The 20,867-nt window shown below is 44.2% G+C and overlaps 1 protein-coding gene across 2 annotated transcripts; it reads left to right on the top strand.

Moving 5' to 3' along the window:
• The first annotated feature begins 2,404 nt into the window (after positions 1-2,404).
• Positions 2,405-19,937, top strand: PPIE (peptidylprolyl isomerase E). 2 transcript variants are annotated; one of them, XM_060257969.1, is made up of 10 exons: positions 2,405-2,696; positions 3,597-3,695; positions 4,101-4,144; positions 5,429-5,455; positions 6,226-6,307; positions 7,228-7,328; positions 7,770-7,893; positions 16,014-16,199; positions 18,767-18,909; positions 19,574-19,937. In XM_060257969.1, the coding sequence occupies exons 4-10, from the start codon at positions 5,453-5,455 to the stop codon at positions 19,640-19,642; spliced, it is 708 nt and encodes a 235-aa protein (XP_060113952.1). In that variant the 5' UTR covers positions 2,405-2,696; positions 3,597-3,695; positions 4,101-4,144; positions 5,429-5,452; the 3' UTR covers positions 19,643-19,937. The 2 variants fall into 2 exon arrangements, with proteins under 2 accessions (XP_060113952.1, XP_060113951.1); XM_060257968.1 differs by having other exon boundaries at positions 2,684-2,802.
• The last annotated feature ends 930 nt before the right edge of the window (positions 19,938-20,867 follow it).

Here is a 20,867-nt window from a genome sequence, read left to right as displayed (position 1 = left end):
TTAAAAAGTCAAACATCACATCAGGTGCAGCTGAACTCAGGCTAGGCTTCCCAATCCCCAGCGGGGGATCCCCCAGTTTTACAGGCTTCCCCCTGCCCCCAGCCAGCTGGCCGGCAGGGGGAAAAACCCCGCCCCCCACAGCGACCACCTGCCTGTAGATCTCTGGCAGCTTTAGAAACCTGCAAATAGGTTCCATTTTAAAATGTGTGTTTGTGCCTTTAAATAAGAGCAGGAAGCACTTCATTGGGAAGAGTCAGGAGTTCGCTTTGTCAAAGCAGAGTTCCTCCATTTGTTTAAGTGTGTATTAGAGTTGCCAGTCCCCAGGTGGGGGCAGGGGATCCCCGGTTTGGAGGGTGCCCCCCAACTTTGGGGTCATCAGGAATGGCGGTGGGGGAAGGGAAATGTTTGCTCGGCACTTCATTATTCCCTATGGAGACTTATTCCCATAGGAAATAATGGAGTATTGATCCGTGGGTATCTGGGGGGGGTTGTTTTTTGAGGTAGAGACACCAAATTTTCACTATAGCATCCAGTGCCTCTCCCCAAAATACCCCCCAGGTTTCAAAAAGATTGGACCAGGGGGCCCAATTCTATGAGCCTCAAAAGAAGGTGCCCCTATCCTTCATTTCTTATGGAAGGAAGGCATTTCAAAAGGTGCGCAGTCCTTTTAAAAGTTATGGCCAGAACTCCCTTGTATGCTAGTCACGCAGTTACTCCTGGCTCCACCCCCAAAGTCCCCAGATATTTCTTGAATTGGACTTGGCAGCCCTAACTCAGGCATGCCTAAAATGGCTAGCTTCCTTGTCGAATCCCTCTCAAAGTTATGTCCCATTTCTCTCGTTCATCTGTTGTGTCTGTAAAGGGAGATTCTGGGAGCAGGGATTCCAGGTTTCTCTGGCCATGCACAAAAACTGAGTTTGGTCCCCATCCCTACGCTCAGCCAATCTAGGCTTCCTGCTCTAGCAAGACATCCTAGCCTGAACAGATATGTCTGTCTGTCTCTCTCTCTCTCTCGGCTTGGCTTCGCGAACGAAGATTTAAGAAGGGTGCAATAGTCCACGTCTGCTGCAGGCTCGCTGTTGGCTGACAAGACCAATGCGGGACAGGCAGGTCCGGCCACAGTGGCTGCAGGGAAAAGTCTGATTTAGGGTTGGTGCTGTAGCAGTGCGATTCTTCCTCAATCTCCTTTTGTCCTCAAGACCAGCTATGCGTGCGTCCTCAAAGGAAGAGACAGCCTGGTGGATGGTGTGTCTCCATGCTTTGCGATCTGAGGCTAGGTCAGACCACTGGTGATGGTTGATGCGACAGGTGCCAAGTGATTTCTTCAAGGAGTCCTTGTACCTCTTCTTTGGTGCCCCTCTATTTCGATGGCCGGTGGAGAGTTCACCATACAGGGCAATCTTGGGAAGGCGGTGGTTTTCCATCCTAGAAATATGCCCTGCCCAGCGCAGCTGCGTCTTCAGCAGCAGTGCCTCGATACTGGTAACCTCCGCCCGCTTGAGGACTTCAGTGTTGGTCACAAAGTCACTCCAGTGGATGTTGAGGATGGTGCGAAGGCAGCGCTGATGAAAGCGCTCGAGGAGTCGCAGGTGATGACGGTATAAAACCCATGATTCGGAGCCGTAGATTAGGGTTGTCATCACAACCGCTTTGTAAACATTGATCTTTGTGCCTTTTTTCAGATGCTTGTTGCTCCACACTCTTTTGTGCAGTCGGCCAAAGGCACGGTTTGCCTTTGCCAGCCTGTTGTCAATCTCCTTGTCGATCTTGGCATCTGAGGAGATGATGCACCCCAGGTAGCTGAACTGCTGGACTGTCTTCAGAACTGATTCACCCACAGTGATGCAGGGAGGGTGATAATCTTCCTGGGGTGCAGGCTGGTGGAGAACTTCTGTCTTCTTCAGACTAACTTCTAGGCCGAATAGCTTGGCAGCCTCTGCAAAGCAGGACGTCATATGCTGCAGAGCTGATACCGAGTGGGAGACGAGTGCAGCATCATCAGCAAACAGATATGTACTAACTAGGGAATGAACAATGTGAAATCGTTAAGAAAATCAAATTTACTGCTAACCTGTGTAACTGCCATAAAGGCTGCTTTTTTTTTGCTGTCTTGCCCTCTTAAAGGGTTTTTCAAAATTTTAAATACGTTATTTATAGACTACCCTTTCCACTAGAGCTCAAGGCAGATTACATACTGCAAAAGCTGTAGCTGAGTAATGCCAACAGTAAAGCGGCGGCTTATAAAAACCTCTACTGCATCCGGAAAACGCTGCGTCGAGCTCTTCAGTTCCTGTGCGTGCACGTATAGCGAAGGGAGGGCTGTGCGTATTATATGCTATAACTCCGAGGCCCGCCCCCCTCAATCTTCCCTTCAGCCCTCCCCGTCCAGACGCCGCCTGCCGTTTCCTCTGCCCTGCTCTCGTCTTTAAACGCTGCAAATAAGTTCACGGGGCCCTCTCCTCCGGCTGTGGTGCGTGTGAACCCGAGGCTGGCAGAGAAGCAACGGCGTTGCGGGACCCTATTTCCAAGTGCAGCACCGCTTTGCGATGCATTGTATGATGCGCCAGTGGTTTCGGTATCACGCCCACTGGGTCGAGGCTATAGCAGCTCTCCGCCCGGGCCGAATTTGACAGGGGCGTCGCCTCCACACGTTGACGTCTGCGGCTGGAGCGCAAAGGAATTCGCCCGTCAACCATGTAGGTGTTTCCTAAAGCCGGGGAAGGAAGTGGTTCCGGGGCAGAGGGCGGCGCGGGTGGTTGTGGGAAAGGAGCATGGCTTCCACGAAGAGGGTTTTGTATGTCGGTGAGTAGGGAAACCCAAGAAAGACACGAGAAAGCGGAGCCCAGATGAAAGGGGTGAGTGGGTGGGTACGAGGGAGTCCCAAAAGCGCACGTGAATGTCTCGGCCCTGTGAGGGAGGCTGACCAGTAAGAAGATTCCCAGGGGGTATAATTTGGCTTCAAAGCTGACCCCAGCCTGGCCGACCCTCGCAGAGTAACACGAGTGCGCCGTCCTGATCTGAAAGACGAGCGAGGGCAGGTTATGCCTCCCCCCCCCCAATTTTTTGGCTAAGTGTTGCCTTGGATACGGTGGGCCTTGAATGGGGCCGTCGAGGTGCTTCCTCGTGGTTCTCGCCCCCTTTTAGGATTTGGGGAAAGACCAGTAGGAGCTAGTGGCGGAGGCCCGTCACGGCAGCCATGGTCTCCTGGCTTGCGGGAAGGGTGGTGGAGGAATGAGTCCCGCTTTAAAGGTAGTGGTGCTGCCCTGCCCTGTTGCTACACCTGCATGATGCCACCTTTCCCCCAGGAATCAGCATCTCTGGTACACTGCTTGTTCACGTGTAGTTGCTGACAGCCTAGTATAAGTAAGCTGTTGAGCATGCGCAGTGCCAGTCTTTTGTTCCTTGGGGCAGGGCCCAGCTTCTGTAAAGCCATTACATGAGTCAATTCATGCTGCTACATGCCAAGTACAGATTCCGCATCCTAGCTTTGGATCAATAAAAGTTTCAATTGTATTCCTATCCTTTTGAAGCTCAGGTGCTTGTGGTAAGGCCACATGAAGTATTAGTGTCAAATGTGATGTGTGTTCTGTGAGCAGGTGGGCTTGCAGAAGAGGTGGACGAGAGGGTACTCCATGCGGCCTTTATTCCCTTTGGTGACATCACAGATATCCAGATCCCACTGGACTATGAGACAGGTGAGCTGTGCCTCTGGTATGATTTAGGCCTGTCGTCAAGATCAGGGTAGCCTGGGCCATACAGAGCAGGGGGCAGTTGGCAACCCAATGCCAGCAGAGGCTTAGGAATTTGTCAGATCACAGAAGCTAAGCAGGGTCGACCTTGGTTAGTACTTAGGTGGGAGATTTGACAGTTTGATGATCATTTGCTGGACATTTGATCTTTCTTTGAGATTTAATATTTATTTAGCAATATAACGTGTTATAATAATTTGGAAAATAAGTACGAGCTTTGCTCCCCACCTCCAAAGTGGAGGGGTGTGTGGCAGGCCCTCACTGCTGAATGGACTGTGTCTGGGCTTTTCATAGCCATCTTGTACTTGTGTTTGCATGTAGTGAACTCAAGACCCTTTTTTGTCTCTGCAGAAAAGCATCGTGGCTTCGCTTTCATTGAATTTGAACTGGCCGAGGTGAGGAGGAGCAATGAAGGGCAAGTCTGGAATTGGATTCAAAGTCCACGTTTCCACATCCTTTTTTTCCACCCTTCCATTCTTCCAATTAATTAGTGGTGGGGCTGAATAGGAAAAGGCTGCTGACTTAGGTGGAGTTCAGGTTTAAAGCCTTGCTGGAGCAGGGACCAATTGGAAATAAATCTCAAGGCTTTTAGAGGTTGGGGGAATTTCTCTTGGGTTTTTGTAATGTAAGTTCACAGTTGATGGAAAGTGCTTTGGGCAGATCATTAGTAAAACTGCATATGGATGTGCTTTTGGGCAGAAGCCAGCTCTGTTAGAGAGCACCTTCAGCAGTTCACCTGTGCAGGAACTCTCACAATCAGATGGAATTGAAAGGGAACTTTGAGATCATCTAGGCCTACCCTTGCTCAGTGCAGGAAGATGCAACTACAGCATTCCAAAATCATAGCTGTTGCTCATTCTTGGTGCTCAGGTTTAATTTCAGGCCACAGTTGTTTCCAGTGGGGACAAATGTCTCTGATGAAAGGAGCCTCAAAATCCTATACACTGGAAAATCCTGTTAGTCTTTGAGGTGCTGCTGGACTTGAATCATGCTTTACTGCTGCAGACCAACCTGCAACTAAATTATTTCCATGTTAGCCCTGCAGTGTTGGATCCAACCTGCTTTTCTGCTTGTAAAATAGGGAGAAAGGAGGTTCCCTTTGACCACCAAAACATTTATACTGGGGATTATAAGACTGTCATCAACAAAAAACATGTGTGATGAAAGGGGTGTTAAGGAGGGGGAACTGGGAAAAACAGTGAAAAAAGCTAGCAGGATCCATCACTTAGTCTGGAGCTTCCATCCATCAGTCACTAAGTTTGAGCAAGGAATCTGGGCAATCTGACCAGCAGCCTACTGCATTCCAGTAATTTGTCTCTGGGTCACAAGCTGCACCTTAAAAGACAAACCAGAGACAGGGAAATGGAAGCTTGCACCCGGTCTCCTGCAGTTGGCAGACAGGCTGCCCAGAGTCTCCTCCTTTGCTTCAAGCCAGGCTTCAAGCCATGGCTTTTTAAAAATTCCAGCACTGAACTTTGAAGGCAGGAATTTTTCTCAGTGGCATCTTGGATTTCTGGGAACCTGACAAATTAATCTGATTGGCCGCACTACAGAGCATCTTCCCAATTGTTCCTCCTGGGAGCCAATGGTTATCTTCCGTTGACTGGGGGTTCTGAGCTTTGCTTAGCTGGGTGAGAGGGACACATAGCAATCCAACATTGTCTTCTTTTTCCTTTTAGGATGCTGCAGCAGCAATTGACAACATGGTAAGTCCCTCCTTTGCTTAGGTTTGTGGACAGCACCAAAGTCCACTCTTGAGTTCCCTGCCCTCAGTAGTAGAAGTAGGCAGGCAGTAGAAGTCACTCAGGCCTAGGAATGCCAGCCTTCCAGTGGGACCTTGGGATCCCCTGGAAGTACAGCTCATTTCCAGACTACACAGATCAGTTCCTGTGGAGAAAAGGGATACTTTGGAAGGCATTTTCTATGGCATTGTATCCCACTGAGGTCTCTGTCATCCACAGACTGCACAGCTGCTCTTTGCCCCTCTTTGAATTTGAGATTTGAAATTGGGGGGGGGGGAGGGGCGGCTCCATTTAGTAATTTGGCACACTACCAAACCTGACAACACAGTTCTACCAGTCCCTATTTTGTGTGGCATCTGTGACTTCAAAGCCACACAATTAGTATGTAAATCCCTGCAAGAGACATAGAATTGGGTGAGCTGGGTGGAAATCTAAAGTAGCCATCTGCAGAGTCAGAATCACTTGGTCCCTCCAGCTTGCTGATTGGTCACAGCTCTCCAGGGTCCCAGGCAGAGAACGGTCTTTCCAGCGTTTGCTGCCTGAGACTGGGGAAGCTGCCAGGTGTTGAACCCAGGAGGCTTGCTGTGTGTATAGCCAGGTGTCCTAGCACTGAGCCACAGTCCCTCTGAGAAATAGGTTAGCACTCAAAGGGTCAAGGGATCTGATGCAACAATCCTATTGGGAGCTGGCAATGGAGCTTGAAGCGTTTGGTTTCTCTTTTTCCTCTTGTTCAGAATGAATCTGAGCTTTTTGGAAGGACGATTCGCGTCAACCTGGCCAAACCAATGAGGATTAAGGAAGGATCCTCCCGGCCAGGTGAGTCCCATGATGGCCTATCTGGCATTTATATCCCACCCAAGGAGGCTGAGGTGGCATACAGATTGTGGTCTAGTGGTTAGAGTTTTGGACTGGTATCTGAGATCTCACTCTGCCGTGGAAGCTTGTAGGATGACCTTGGGCCAGTCTCACACTCTCAGCGTAGTCTGCCTCACAGGGTTATTGTGAGGATAACATGGAGGAGAATGATGTAAGGTGTTCCGGGGGCCATGGGGAGAAGGTGGGTGGGGTATAAATGAAGAGAATGAACAGTTATCCCTTCTTCCGTTTGACTGCTACAGTAATCCTGTTTAATGCATTTAGGCTGAGAGACAGGGACTGGCCCAAGATCGGCCTGGGAGCATTATGGTTGAATGGAGATTTGAACCTGGGTCCCCCAGGTCTTAATCTGACATTCTAAAACCCTTACCATATTACACTGGCTTTTGTAAAAGCCATCAAGTCTATTTCCTGGTCCATGGAAGACTCAAATGGATCAACCCATGTGTTTGTAGCTTGTGGTTTGGGGGTTTTACCAAGCAAATCCCTCTGGATAATTTTATGCTGTAATCTAGGTAGGGCTACCAATCTCCATATAGGGCCCAGAGATCTCCCAGAGTTACAACTGATCTCCAGACTACAAAGATCAGTTCCCTTAGAGAAAATGGCAGCTTTGGAGGGTGGACTCTATGGTATCACTGCCCCCAAATATCCAGGAATTTGCCAACCAGGAGATGGCAACCCTAGGTCTGGGCGATATCTCTTTTTAACTGTCTTTGGGATTCTGCAAACATTTAACCTTGGATGATGTTTGTTTTTGCGTTGTACCTAAGACAGGAATTCCACCTCTTGCTGCTGTGTTTTACTTTGGTGGCTTCTCCTTCTCTTTTCCTGAATACCTTTTAATTTCCATTTCACAGTCTGGTCAGATGATGATTGGTTGAAGAAGTTTTCTGGAAAGACACTTGAAGAGAACGTGGAAGAAGAAGGGGCAGAGCCTGCCAAAACAGAGGCCCAGGAGGTATCTGGGACTCTTCCTTGGCTAGGGAAGGGGGAATATGTGCTGCTGCATGGGACCTGCCAATCATGGGACTTTGTTCTGAGAGTGGTTTAGCACCATCTGCCCCCTGGATACTGCAGAATCAGCCAGTTCCATTTCTACTGATGCATGCCAGGCTGGATGGCTGACATCCCAGATCAGAATAGAGGTACTCCATGTCATACCACCACAATAAGGAAGATTTACTGAGCTCCCTGGCAGAGCATTAAAGTTACAAGCAAAGAGCTGCTGAAGCTCCATACAGAAGTGCCCCTGGAGGTCACTGTAAGTGGGAATGATGGTGGCGATACATAGCATTTACCTAACTCTTCAGGATGTGCAAAAGGCTTCGTGCGGCATGATGATAGCACCAGTCCTGGTCAAGGTGAGTGTTAACTGGAAGTTCTGTTTTTCTTCCTCTAGGGCGAGCCTCCAGCAAAGAAATCAAGGGCAAACCCTCAGGTTTACATGGACATCAAGATTGGCAATAAGCCTGCTGGCCGCATAAACATCCTCTTGAGATCGGATATCGTACCCATGACCACAGGTAGGAGCGGACTTCCTTTTACCCTGGTGAAGTTTCACCAGGTCTGCACAGATCTAGTGGTGCATGAGTGTGTGCACACAAAACATCACAATACTGGAAGGAATCTAAATACAGTCAGCCTTATACGCTGCTATGTGGCTTTGCCTTCTGTATTTGTGATGCTGTGTTGTCTTTGTATTTACACTGTTATGTTTTTATGATGTTTTATTTTTAATCTGTAATAGGTGTTTAAATTTCTGCTGTAAGGTGCCCTGAGTCTGCTTGTGGGAAAAGGCAGGATCTAAATTTAAAAATTAAATGTTTTATTATGCAGCATTTGCATGAAATGAGGTGGACAGTTATTCAAATGGGCAAGGTGCTCAAAATGATTACTTTGCTCCACTGCCAGCCCAGAGCAATCAACCCCGCCCTTCAGAGGGAAAACTGGCGACAGCCCCAGTGCCTGGTGGGACCTGTTCTCGCTCCCAGCCACAGTGATGTCTCATGTAGCAAGCAGATGAGTGGGCCAATTGCCCAGGAGGCCTCTAGCAGAGCTGACTGCAGACAGCATGAGGCAGGCTGAAGGGAAAAGGAGGAGGATGTGAGCTGGCAGTGCAGCTGTCAGAAAGCCCAGCAGAGGCTGGAAGCCTCAGACTGGGTAGCTGCCTGGTGGAATGAGCTCCCCCTGGAGATCTGGGCCCTGCGGAATCTGCCTCAATCCACAGGGCCTGTAAAACAGAGCTCTTTTGCCAGGCTTTCAGCTGAGGCAGTGGGCGTCACTTGTTATCGGCCTCTCCGCCTCATTCCATCCCAGCACTACAAGATCTGGTGGACCTGGACAATAGATCACATCTGTAAGGCAGAATCTGCCATGTTAAGTCTGTCTAATTTTAGATTTTATATTTTAAACTAGTCTTTTACTGTTTTTATTGTTGACTGTTTTTATAACGTAACCCACCCTGAGCCTGTTCTACAGGAAGGGCACGCTAAAAATCGAATTAAATAAATAAATAAATAAATAGCTGGAAAGGGGAGCAGTGCATGCCTGAAGACTCAGGATATGGTGGATGTGGGAAAGGAGTGACAGCAATGAAGTGTGCATTCGGGATAATCAGATATTTTGTTCTCTGTTATGCGAGATAGCAAAGCTTTTTACCTACTTCCTGAGGCGGGATTTGTCAGTCCTTTCTACTGCCCCAGGCACAACAACACAACAATTAGAGTAATTTCAGACTACCGGGGTTGGAAAATGCCGAGCTGAACTGCTTCTCAGAAGGGGAGCAGGCTGGAACTTCTGTTCGGGGTAGTGGAAGGCAATCTAATGCCTACTGCCTACTTTTCTCAGTCAGAGATCAGTCCAAGATATGCACAGGAAACTTTGAGGAGATTTACCTTGGCTAAAAGGGAGTCCCGGGGTGGGGTGGGGGCTACTTTGAGGGGTCTCCAGAGACGAGTTGCATTTTCATCATCTGCAGAAGTTTCCAGAGTCATTTATTTGACATAAGCTCGATAGGATCCTAATCTTCTTTGATACTGCTAAACATCTAAAGCTATACAAGACCGGTGTTGATCTGGATAACTACAGAAAAGGTACATATTGCTATCTTTCATTCCGGGACTAATTAAACAAAATAAAATCAGAAGGTGGGAAATTGAAATCTAGAAGGCATGGAAGGAGAAGGGGCAAAATTTGGACTTTGTAAATTTAAAGGACAGTGCTAAAAAGTGGAAAGGAATTTATTGTTTTGTCTACTTGTGGTTTTGGAGAAAAAGCCCCATCGTCATAGATTTGCAGCTCCCACAGCCAACACAGGAAATACGTCAAGTATCATGAGATCTCTCAGAGAAAACGGGATTTGGTGGCAAGCAAAGCAGGAGGTATCGGATGGAAAAGAGAAATCATTGAAGCAGCCAGCCTACTCTAGGACTATAATATCATAGAAAAACATCGGTGGCCATTGCTAGGAGGCTAAAATTTAAATAAAATTTTTAAAGTGTTCGGGACATTAGAAATTGGTGGAGCTGACAGAGGTGATGATTATAAGGTAAATACTATTGGACATTACTGTTAATAACCATTTTAGAAGCCTCTAGAGGAAAAAGAAAAAAAAATTAAAGTGAGGCAGAAAGTTGCGACCGCCATTTTGGAAAAAATAAAAATTAATATCTGCGCCTAGGAGGCTCTGAGGACAGCGAAATTAGGCTTATTGAAAAGAGCAAGTCTAACTCTTTTAAATCTGATAGTTGAAATTTAATTTGGTGAGGTCAAAACTTTTGGTGTTTTTACATGTCAGACCACAAGCAAACCCGTGCAAGGACTGCTTCACTGGAGAAAATGCAGGATCAATTAGAAGCAATGGAAGCCAGGATAATGAAAGGGATGAAGGAGATGATAACTGCTTCCAAAAAAGAAATTAGAAAAGATATTGAAGAGCTAAAAAAAGATATAGAGGATCTCAGAAATGAGACTGTGGTGACATCAAAAAAAGTGCAAGAGATGGAAGGGAGAGTGAAAGTACATGATTCCACCTTGTTAAAAATACAAGAAAAAGTGGCAATTCTTGGCTGCAAATTGATGGAGACCCAGATATGTCTGAGAGGAGTACCCGAGGATGAAGAAACTGATTTGAAAGAATATATAATAAAAATAATTGCAGAATTTTTGGAGGAAGATCCTGAAGATCCTGTATGTATAGAGTGAACTCACTATATGCAAAAAAAAATAATCTACCAAGAGATGTGGTTATAAGATATATGACAAAAGAAATGGTGGGAAAAATCATGAATGAAAACTTTGAAAAGACATTGATAGTGGGAGGCAGCAGAGTAAGAATTATGAAGGAATTGCCAAGACAAGTGATAAATGACAGAAGAGCATATAAGAAATAGACAGAAAAATTGCGGGACAATGAAATGAGGTATAGATGGATAATACCTGAAGGTTTGAGCTACAAGGAAAAAGGATTACAAGCACACAGGAACTGCGTGGATTTTATGAAGAACATAAAGAATTTGCACCATGATGGATTACAAATTATCTTGGAATGTAAATGGACTAAACTCACTACAAAAAAGAAAGGCAACGTTTCATTGGATTAAAAAGCAAAATTGTTATATAGTTTGTTTACAAGAAGTACATATCAAACAAAAGAATAACAAATTTTTATGGAATAAGCTATTGGGACTAGAATTTCATTCACTGGCTGAACAGAAGAAAAGGGGAGTGATTTTTTATATTAAACAAGAATTGGAGCCGAAATTAGTGTTTAAAGATAAAGTTGGAATATTTGTAGCGGTAGAAATAATATTAAATGCAAAATCCATTGTTACTGGGACTGTATGCTCCAACTGGAGTAAAGGATGCTTTTTAACAAGACATTATACAACAATTTGATAAAGTGACATATGATCAAGTTTTGATAATGGGGGACTTTAATGGAACAATTAAGAACACACTGGATAGGTCTTGGGGAGGGGGGGAATAATAAGGAAGGAACATTGCCAAAGTCTTTTTTTGAATTGGTCAAACAAGAAAATTTGGAGGATGTATGGAGGAAATTTAATCCTGATGTGTGGAACTATACCTTTTTTTCAGCAAGACATAAAACTTTTTCCAGCATTGACATGTTGTGGGGTACTAAAGATTTAGGCCTTATAACAAAGAAAATAGAGATTTTACCTAAAATAGGGGCTGATCATAACCCAATAATCTGGATTACAAAATTGTCTAAAAAGTCGAGAAGATGATTGAATGAAGATTTACTACTAAATAAAGAAATAGTGACATCTCTAGAAAATGAAACTAAAGCTTTCTTTCAAATAAACGATAAAGAGGATGTAGAATTTCAGACAGTCTGGGATGCTTATAAAGCAGTAATGAGAGGAATATTGATTACATTGAATAATAAAGACAAGAGGGCAAAAGAAAACAGATGCTGGACATTCAAAATGAAATAAAGAAAAAAGAAGGGGAACTGAGAAAAAGGTCAGGGAAAAAGAGAATTATGAGGGAGATTACAATATTACAAACGCAAATGAGACATTTGTTAAATAAAGAACTGGAATGGAATCTGAAAAATTGCAGCAGAAATCTTTCAAGGGAGCAGATAAACCTGGAAAATATTTGGCCTGGCAACTGAAGAAAAAGAGAAAGTAAAATTATTAATAAAATTGTGGTGGAGGGAAGAGAGGTGGTAGATCAAGAAGGAATAAAAAGAATTCTTTAAGTATTATGCCAAATTATTTAAGGGTGTTAAAATAAAGAAAGAAAAGATGGAAGAGTATTTACAAAAGATTAAAATAGCACCCTTAACAGAAAATATGGGGAAAGTTTTGAATGATCCAATTGAAAAAATAGAAATTGAAGCAGCAATTAATGCAGTGGAAAATGGAAAAGCACCTGGGCCAGATGGATATACAGCTAAATTTTTTAAAACCTTCAAAGAGGAATTAATACCGAAACTTCAGAAATTGATGAACATGATAAGAACAAAAGGGAAAATACCAAATACGTGGAAGGAAGCTGTTATTTCGTTGATTCCAAAGGAAGATAGAGATGTCACGAATGTAAAAAATTATAGACCAATCTCACTATTAAATAATGACTATAAAATACATACAAGAATCTTGGCAGAACGGCTTAAACAACATTTGACAAATGTTATAAAGGAAGATCAAGCGGGGTTTCTCCCCAAAAGGCAAATAAGAGACAATATCAGAACTTGTAAATATTGTAGCATATTATGAAAGACATCCAGAAAAGGAAGTAGCATTATTCTTTGTGGATGCAGAAAAAGCATTTGATAATTTAAATTGGGACTTTATGTTTTGCAGTAATGGAGAAAATGGAGTTGGGGGAAAACTTTATAAGGATGATAAAAGCAATATATACTGAACAACGTGCAAGGCTATGTATAAATGCAGATCTTACAGAAGACATGATAATTAGCAAAGGTACAAGACAAGGCTGTCCACTTTCCCCACTGTTGTTTATAATACTCTTGAAATCTTACTGATGCGAATCCAAGAAGATAAAGAAATAGAAGGATTAAAAGTAAAAGGATTTATTTACAAATGCAGAGCATTTGCAGATGATATAATGTTTATAAATGAAAATCCCATACAGGTCACACCTTTGTTGTTAGCTAAAATACAAGAATATGGGGAATTGGCGGGACTTTGTATTAATAAAGGAAAATAAAAACTTCTATGTAAAAATATGCAAGTAAACAAACAAAAGGAATTGAAGAGGCTAACGGGTTGTGAAGTTACCTCTAAGGTAAAATATTTGGGTGTGGAGATAACAATGAAGAATATTGATTTGTTCAAAAGTAATTATGAGAAGCTATGGCGTAAAATGGATGAAGATATGTTAAAATGGAATAAACTTAATTTGTCATTGCTGGGCAGAATAGCTGCAATTAAAATGAATATTCTACCAAGAATAATGTATTTGTTTCAAACTATCCCAATTGTGAAAGACAGTAAACAATTTAATAGATGGCAAAGAAAAATTTCAGAGTTTGTGTGGGCTGGGAAGAGACCAAAGATTAAAATGAAAATTTTAACAGATGCAAAAGAGAGAGGCGGATTTCAATTACCAGATTTAAAATTATATCATGAAGCAGTTTGTTTAGTGTGGATAAAAGAATGGATGATGCTGTTAAACAAAAAACTCTTAGCGTTGGAAGGTCATGGAAATAAATTTGGCTGGCACGTTTATATGTATTATGGGGAAAAAAAGATAGACTGCTTTTTCTCTCACCATTATATAAGAAATAATTTGCTAAATACATGTATGAAATATAAGAAATATGATGAGAGAAAACTTATGGATAATAATAAAAATAACAGTAATAATAATAACAGCTGAAACGAGTGAAGAAAAGTGGTTGTCATATAATCAACTATTAAAAATACAAAGTGGCAAAATAGAATTGAAAACTGCTGAAGAGCTGAATAATAAATATGATTGGTTCCAAATGCAACAAATAAAGAGCTTGGTGGATAATGATATTAAAACGGAAGGAATAAGGAAAGAGCAAACAGAAATGGAAAAAGTTCTGCTTGGAGACAATGAAAAATTAATTTCAAAACTATATAAATTACTTTTAAAATGGTCTACAGAAGATGAAGTAGTGAAATCTCAAATGATTAAGTCGGCAATTAATGAAATAAAAAAATACAGATGGAAACTTGGGAATATTTGTGGAAGAACTCTATGAAGCTTTCGACGTGTCATAGTATTAAAGAGAACTGTTTTAAAATGATGCATAGATGGTATATGACTCCTAAAAAGCTGGCAAAGATGAACAATAAGATGCCAGATAGATGCTGGAAATGTAAAAAACATGAAGGTTCTTTCTACCATATGTGGTGGACTTATGAAAGAGCAAAAAAGTATTGGCAGATGATTCAACAAGAAATTTCTAGGATCTTGGGATATGAATTTAAGAAAATTGCAGAGACTTCTGTTGGGATTATAAATGGAAAAATTTCCAAAAGAAGATAGAACTATAATTTGGTACTTGCTTTCAGCTGCTAGGGCATTATATGCGCAGTTGTGGAAGCAAGAAAAAATACCAGAGAAATGGGATTGGATTGTAAAAGTTATGACATGGAGTGAAATGGACAAATTAACAAGAATTTTAAGAGACTATGACTTAGAAGTTTTTAAGATGGAGTGGAAAAAGTTCAGAAGATATGTAGAAAAAGAGTGGCAAATAAAAGGACATTGGACAATTTTTGATAATGATTAAGTCTTAGAAGGAAGAAGAATGTAATTTTTGTTTTTATTAGTTAAGGGTACCTTTTAATATTAGTATTATAAGTAAATAACACCGGCGGGGGTCAAGTAATGGGGGGAGGGGTAGTTAGTAAGTAATATATGGGAAAGATAAAAAGTTATTAATGATGCAGGAATAAGATATTGTTACCATATGTTGCTAAATAAAAATTGTTTTAAACACAACAATTAGAGTAATTTCGTGGTAGCCAGTCATCCACAACAAAACATATTGATTCCAAATATATGTACAAATATATGGACAATGGTGGGTCGATCCAAAGTGCACCATTTCAAATCTTCATCAGGTCCAAAGATGAATGGATAAATATATAATCTTGGTATCACTTTGAAATGGGACCTTTAACCTGGACTCCAGAGAGCTTACAATCTTAATTATTGTTATCACTTTTGGAGTGGGGCCAAAGCAGGCTCCAAAGAGCTTGCATTCTTATATACAAGAACTTCTGTTTGCAAGGGAATCACCGCAAACATTCACCCGTAGCCAAAGCCTAGACTAATTACGCAGGGAATTCTCCACTGAGTGTGTTTTGTTTTGTATGACTGGCTACCATTAAATTACCCTTATTGTTGTGCCTGGAGCAGTGTATTTTTGATTTGGATTCTCCACACTGCAGTCCACTGTTTTGACCTTCTACAGCCCCAGCAGTTCCATTGATAGCATGCTGCAAGCAGAACATCAATTTGAATTTTACATGATCAGAGCTCATATTTGCTCCTCAGTTCTATGGTGTCCTTTTTGCCCTGTTCTCTGAGGAGCATTACCTGGACAGTAGGTTGTAAACAGAACTGTCCCTCTCCCCCTTCACTCTGTGAAAATTCAGTATTTGAAGAACCGCCTCCTTCTGCATAGTCACATGCTCTAATTATGGACATCAGGCAGCCAGTGGTTGGCTATCCTGCCATTTAGGGTGGCTCAGCCAGCATCGACCACAGCCTGGGCCTTTTCCAGCATGGCTTCTGTGGAATGGGCTTCTTGAGGAGGTGAGGTGAAATCCCCTCCTTGATGATCTTCAGGAGGTGCTGCAAGTCTTGTTTTTTTTTGGCCAGGGTTTCTGAGAGGGTTTGAATTGACAGGCATCTTTTAAAGTTTAGAGGGGGAGATTTTGGGGTTTGTTTGGTTTTAACTTGATTTTTTAAACTATTATTGTAAGGGCCCTTAAACCAAAAGGAAAGATCAGGTATAAATGTTCTAATAATAAATAATATGATAGAACAGTCTTGAGGTGTCAGAAGGGGCTGTCACAAGTGAAGTATCTTCACAGTGGAATGCTGGGTTCTCCTCCCCTGTCCTTCTGGGCTTTAACACAGTCCCTCTCATTCCCTTGAACTGTAGAGAACTTCCGCTGTCTGTGCACACACGAGAAGGGATTTGGCTTTAAGGGGAGCAGCTTCCATCGTGTGATCCCCCAGTTCATGTGCCAAGCTGGCGACTTCACCAACCACAATGGCACAGGGGGGAAATCAATCTATGGGAAGAAATTTGATGATGAAAACTTCATTCTGAAGCACACGGGGCCAGGTAAGGGTGTTGCGGGAGATTTAGTGCTGCAAGAGATTCAGAGGGGCTGGGCAGTTGGTGGGAGCTCAGAGCCGGGTCCAGGTGAGGCAGCTTGGCTGAGTCCCACACCAAGCCAGAGCGTGCCCCATAGTAGGGATGTGCATTCGGTTCGGCCGAACCGTATTTACAGCCGAATCACCACTGATTCGGCTGCATACGGAATAGGCTGCAGCCGATCCCCATAGGCGCCCATTATACGGCAGCCGAATACGGCTCGCTGTATACTTACGAATGGCTATTCGGAAGTATACGGCTGTCAATTCAAAAGGCGGGAAAGTAGCTTCTGCAACCTCAAAGGAACTGCTTGCCTACTTTCCCGCCTTTAGTTGCTTTTTCCCGCCTCTCCCATAGCCTCCCTGGGATCAGGGAGGGGGGGAGGGGGAAGAGGAGCCCCAGCAGCCAATCCAAAGCATGCATTTGCAAAATGCATTGCAAATGCATGCTTTGCAGGGCTTTTTAAGGAGTCTTCCTTCCTGGCTGGACTCCTCCATTGCTGCTGTGTGTGAGAGATTGTGCTTCTGCTGGCTGGCCCTTGGCTTCAGCTGCTGCCTGCTGCTCTCTCACTCAGCCTTACCAGACTTCCCTGGACTAGAGAAGACAAGGTAAGACAGTCTTGGGGTTCTTGTTTTTATTTATTGTTGGTAAAAGGACTTTTTAAGACTTAGAGTCCCTTTACTTATCCAGATTTGGGTGGTGGTGGGGTAGCTTATTTGGGGTTAGGGGTTTCTGCTTGGGGAGGGGGCCTGGGGTGGGGGGGGTTGCCAATTTGCCCATATCTTAATTTAGTGAGAGGACTTTTAAAAGTGCAGTGTCCTTTTACTTCTCCTGATTTGGGTGGCTTGGATTTCTTGGGGTTAGGGTGAAGGGGTTTTTTTGGGGGGGAGGGGTTGGCAAAGTTCCTGTATTGTTAAAAGTTATTTTTTTTACTGTTTTAAAAGTATTCAGTGTTTCATTTGTTGCTGCTGTGTTGTGCTGCTGCTGTTACTCTTCTCTTCGGGTTCTTGGGGGGGGGGAGTGCTGTTTGGCCTAATTTACATTGTTTAAAAGGCCACTTTTGTCCCCCTTTTCCTGGTTCTGGTTTGAGGGGGGGGGATGTTGTTGACTGATTTGGCCTGAGCTTTCTTATTGGTGAAAAGGCCATTTTTTAACACTTGAGTTGCTTGGCCTTTTCTCCTGTTGTCCCTTTTCTTGGTTTGGGGGTGGGGGTGGGGGTGTTGTTGACTTATTTGGCCTGAGCTTTCTTGTTGGTGAAAAGGCCACTTTTTTAACACTTGGCCTTTTGTGATTCTGCTGGTTTTGTTTTGTTTTTTTTTAATTACCTCTGGTTGGTGTGGGGGTTGGCGAGGGTGTGTGTGGGCTGGGTCACTTTCTTGTTTTTATAGAGTAGATTGTGTGTTCTGTGGCAGGGAAGCTGGCACCTGGGTGAGAGACCCAGAACCAGCAGGCTTGTTGTGGTTGGCCAGCTCTCCCCGTGTTGTTTGGGGCAGGGCTGGAGAGCTGGCATCTGGGTTTGCTGCAGCCAGATCTGCAGAGCAGACCTTGAGCAGATTGTGTTTTGTGTGGCAGTGATGTTGGCAACTGGGTTTATATTGCTTCCAGGCCTGCAGGGTTCATAGAGTAGATAGAGGGATGTAGTGCATTTGGGTCCTATAGAGATTCTCTGATGTGGTTAGGTTTGGCTTTGGATGCCCCAGGAATTGGACCCCCGGTCCAATTTTTTTTTGGCCTTGTGGGTTTTGTGCGGGACAGTGCCCTGAAGCTGCACAGCAGTTTGGGGGGCTCTCCTCAAAACCCCCTGCTCCCCAGAGCCACTTTTCCCACGACAATTACAGTGAGGAAGTGGCTAATTGGGCTTTCCCCATCATTGTTGGCAATGGGCCTTTTGGGGAGCCCAAAGACAGGGACCCCCTGGCCCAATCTTTCTGGGACTTGGGGGGGTTGGAGGGGAGAGTCCCCTGCAAATTTGGGGGCTCTCCCTCAAACCCCCTGCCCCCCAGTAGCCTCTAATTATGCCCTATGTTGCCATTGATTTCAATGGCCCATAGGGTATAATGATGGAATAGGGGCACCCTCTTTGGGTGCCCCTGGAATGGGATCCCCTGGCCCAATCTTTTTGGGACTTGGGGGGGTTGGAGGGGAGAGTCCCCTGCGGGTCCCCTGCAAATTTGGGGGCTCTCCCTCAAACCCCCTCCCCTCCATGCGGCTTCAAATATACCCTATTTGCCATTGATTTCAATGGCCCATAGGGTATAATAGGGCCGTATATTCGGTAATAGTTGCGCATCTACCGTATATGCGGCTATTCCGAATGCGGTATTCAGGAGTATACGGGAATTCCCCCCATATACTTCCGAATCCGTGTAAAACCGAATTTTTTTTTTTGCACATCCCTACCCCATAGCATGGTTAGTCCTCTGTTTGTCTTTTCTCAAAGGACTGTGAGTCAAAAAAAGTTTGAATTCCAGATGTTGAAAAATCATTGAAGGAATGCCTGTGGGATTCTAATGGGGCGTGTTTGTGTATTCCAGGCACACTGTCCATGGCCAACTCTGGCCCCAACACCAACGGATCTCAGTTCTTCATCACTTGCGATAAGACTGATTGGTTGGACGGGAAACACGTTGTGTTTGGAGAGGTTACAGAGGGGATGGATGTGATGCGGCAGATAGAGGTCAGTTTTCTTCAGAAGCTGATTTTGATCATGATACTTCACATTCAAGTGTTCTTAAAGCCTTTCACAAAATTTACCTTGTTGCTGTCTTTTACAACAACCCTGTTGGGTTAGGTTTACAGCATTACCCCAGTATTGCAGATGTGAACATAAGAGAAGCCATGCTGGATCGGGCCAGTGGTCCATCCAGTCCAACACTCTGTCACACGGTGGCCAAAAAACCCAGGCACCACCAGGAGGTCCATCAGTGGGGCCAGGACACTAGAGCCCTCCCACTGTTGCCTCCCACCTCAACATGTAAGACTCAGGCTAATGAGTTCATGGCAGAGGTAAGATTCAGGCAGGGGCACTAGCATGGTGTACCTTTTAGGGTTTTGCACTAGGATCCCTGCTCTGCCATGAAGCTTGCTGGGTGACCTCAGTTCAGTGGCATGCTTGTGGCCTAACCTACCTTATAGGGCTGTCTTGAAGGTAAAATGGAGGGAGCGAAGCATGCCACCTTTTGGAGGAAGAGCAGAGTACAAATGTGCTGCTAGAGAGGTTCCCTGATCCATTATCCAGTCTCTTAGCTCCTGTGTGGCCCCAGCTCTCTTGGAGACATTTCTTCCTGGGCTTTGTAGATTCAGTTTTATGTCTCCTTCCCTCTCTCTTTCCTTTGATATAGGCTCAAGGCACCAAAGATGGAAAACCAAAGCAAAAAGTGATCATCTCAGACTGTGGTGAATATGTGTGAATAGCCACACAAGAGGAAAAGAAAGTGGAAAGAACATGCAGAAAGGAACAAAGATGGTCCCTTCTGCCCAAACAGCTTCTTGGAGCCCTTTGAGCACCATGGGAGCAAACTGAGGCTTGTTTTACTCTGAGGCAAGAGCATCAGGAGGAGTGCCTGGACCAAACAAGATCATGTAAATATTCAGCCATGTGTGGGAGGTGTCCTTCTCATTTGGAACAGCCAATTTGACAGAGCTGTGTTTTTTGTACTGAACTTGACCAGCACATAAAAAATAAATTGTAGATAATCTTTTAAATTGGATTTTCATTCTTCCTGTTTGCCTCTATCCAGTCAAATAATCAGCCACGTTGATCTAGGATTCTTTATGTTAACAGCAGTTTAAAACTGCATAGGGGGGTATGCTTTAGGTTAGAGATCAGAATTTCCCAGTCAACCCTGGGCAATCATTCATAGTGCCCTAAGGGTGTGTGTTATATATTTCTTTTCTTACTGGGTCTACTAGTTATCCTTTTAAAGATGCTTTTTGAAAATCTAAGCTGCTTGCCAAAATCCCATATGTGCAGAGGAATTGTGGCTTGCCTGAAGATACATACAGGGAGACTACTGGGCAATACCTGCTTTTCTTCTTGCAAGCAGGGATGCTAAAGAATCCCCCCCCCCCCCGCATAGTTTTGCTGATTGTATCGGCATGCTTAAACCTACTTTAGCCATGGTTTAGAATCCTGGCTGGGGAGGGGGGAAACAACCCTCTGACTCTTGACCATGGGTCAGGAACCAGCTTATGCCTTTGCAACCATCCCAGGCTCCAACGTGTTGGCTGCTTTGGGGCATTGTGTCCAGCTATAGACTAGTGGAGGGACTGTGGCTCAGTGAGAGAGCCTCTGCTTGGCATGCAGAAGGTCCCAGATTCACACCCTGACATCTCCAGTTAGAAAAGTGCCAGGCAGTAAGTGATATGAGAGACCTCTGCCTGAGACTCTGGAAAGCTACCGTCAGTAAGAGGACGCAGTATTGATCTTGATAGGACTGAGGTTCTGATTCACTATAAGGCAACTTCATTTGTATGTGTAGTTTAAGTCCTTATTTGTCAGGCACAGCATGGCTTTTCGCTATACACCCCTGCGTGCCTCTTACTCCTTCTCCCCTTCAGAGAATGAAAACCACCTTCAGTTGCCTGTGACATCCGAATGCTGCTATCTGGGCAAATTGGAGTCTCCCCCTGCAA

The sequence above is a fragment of the Heteronotia binoei genome, chromosome 17, assembly GCF_032191835.1.
Source record: "Heteronotia binoei isolate CCM8104 ecotype False Entrance Well chromosome 17, APGP_CSIRO_Hbin_v1, whole genome shotgun sequence".
Lineage (NCBI taxonomy): Eukaryota > Metazoa > Chordata > Lepidosauria > Squamata > Gekkonidae > Heteronotia > Heteronotia binoei.
The sequence above is the reverse complement of the archived record's forward strand: the minus strand, read 5'-3'. Positions and strand labels throughout refer to the sequence as shown.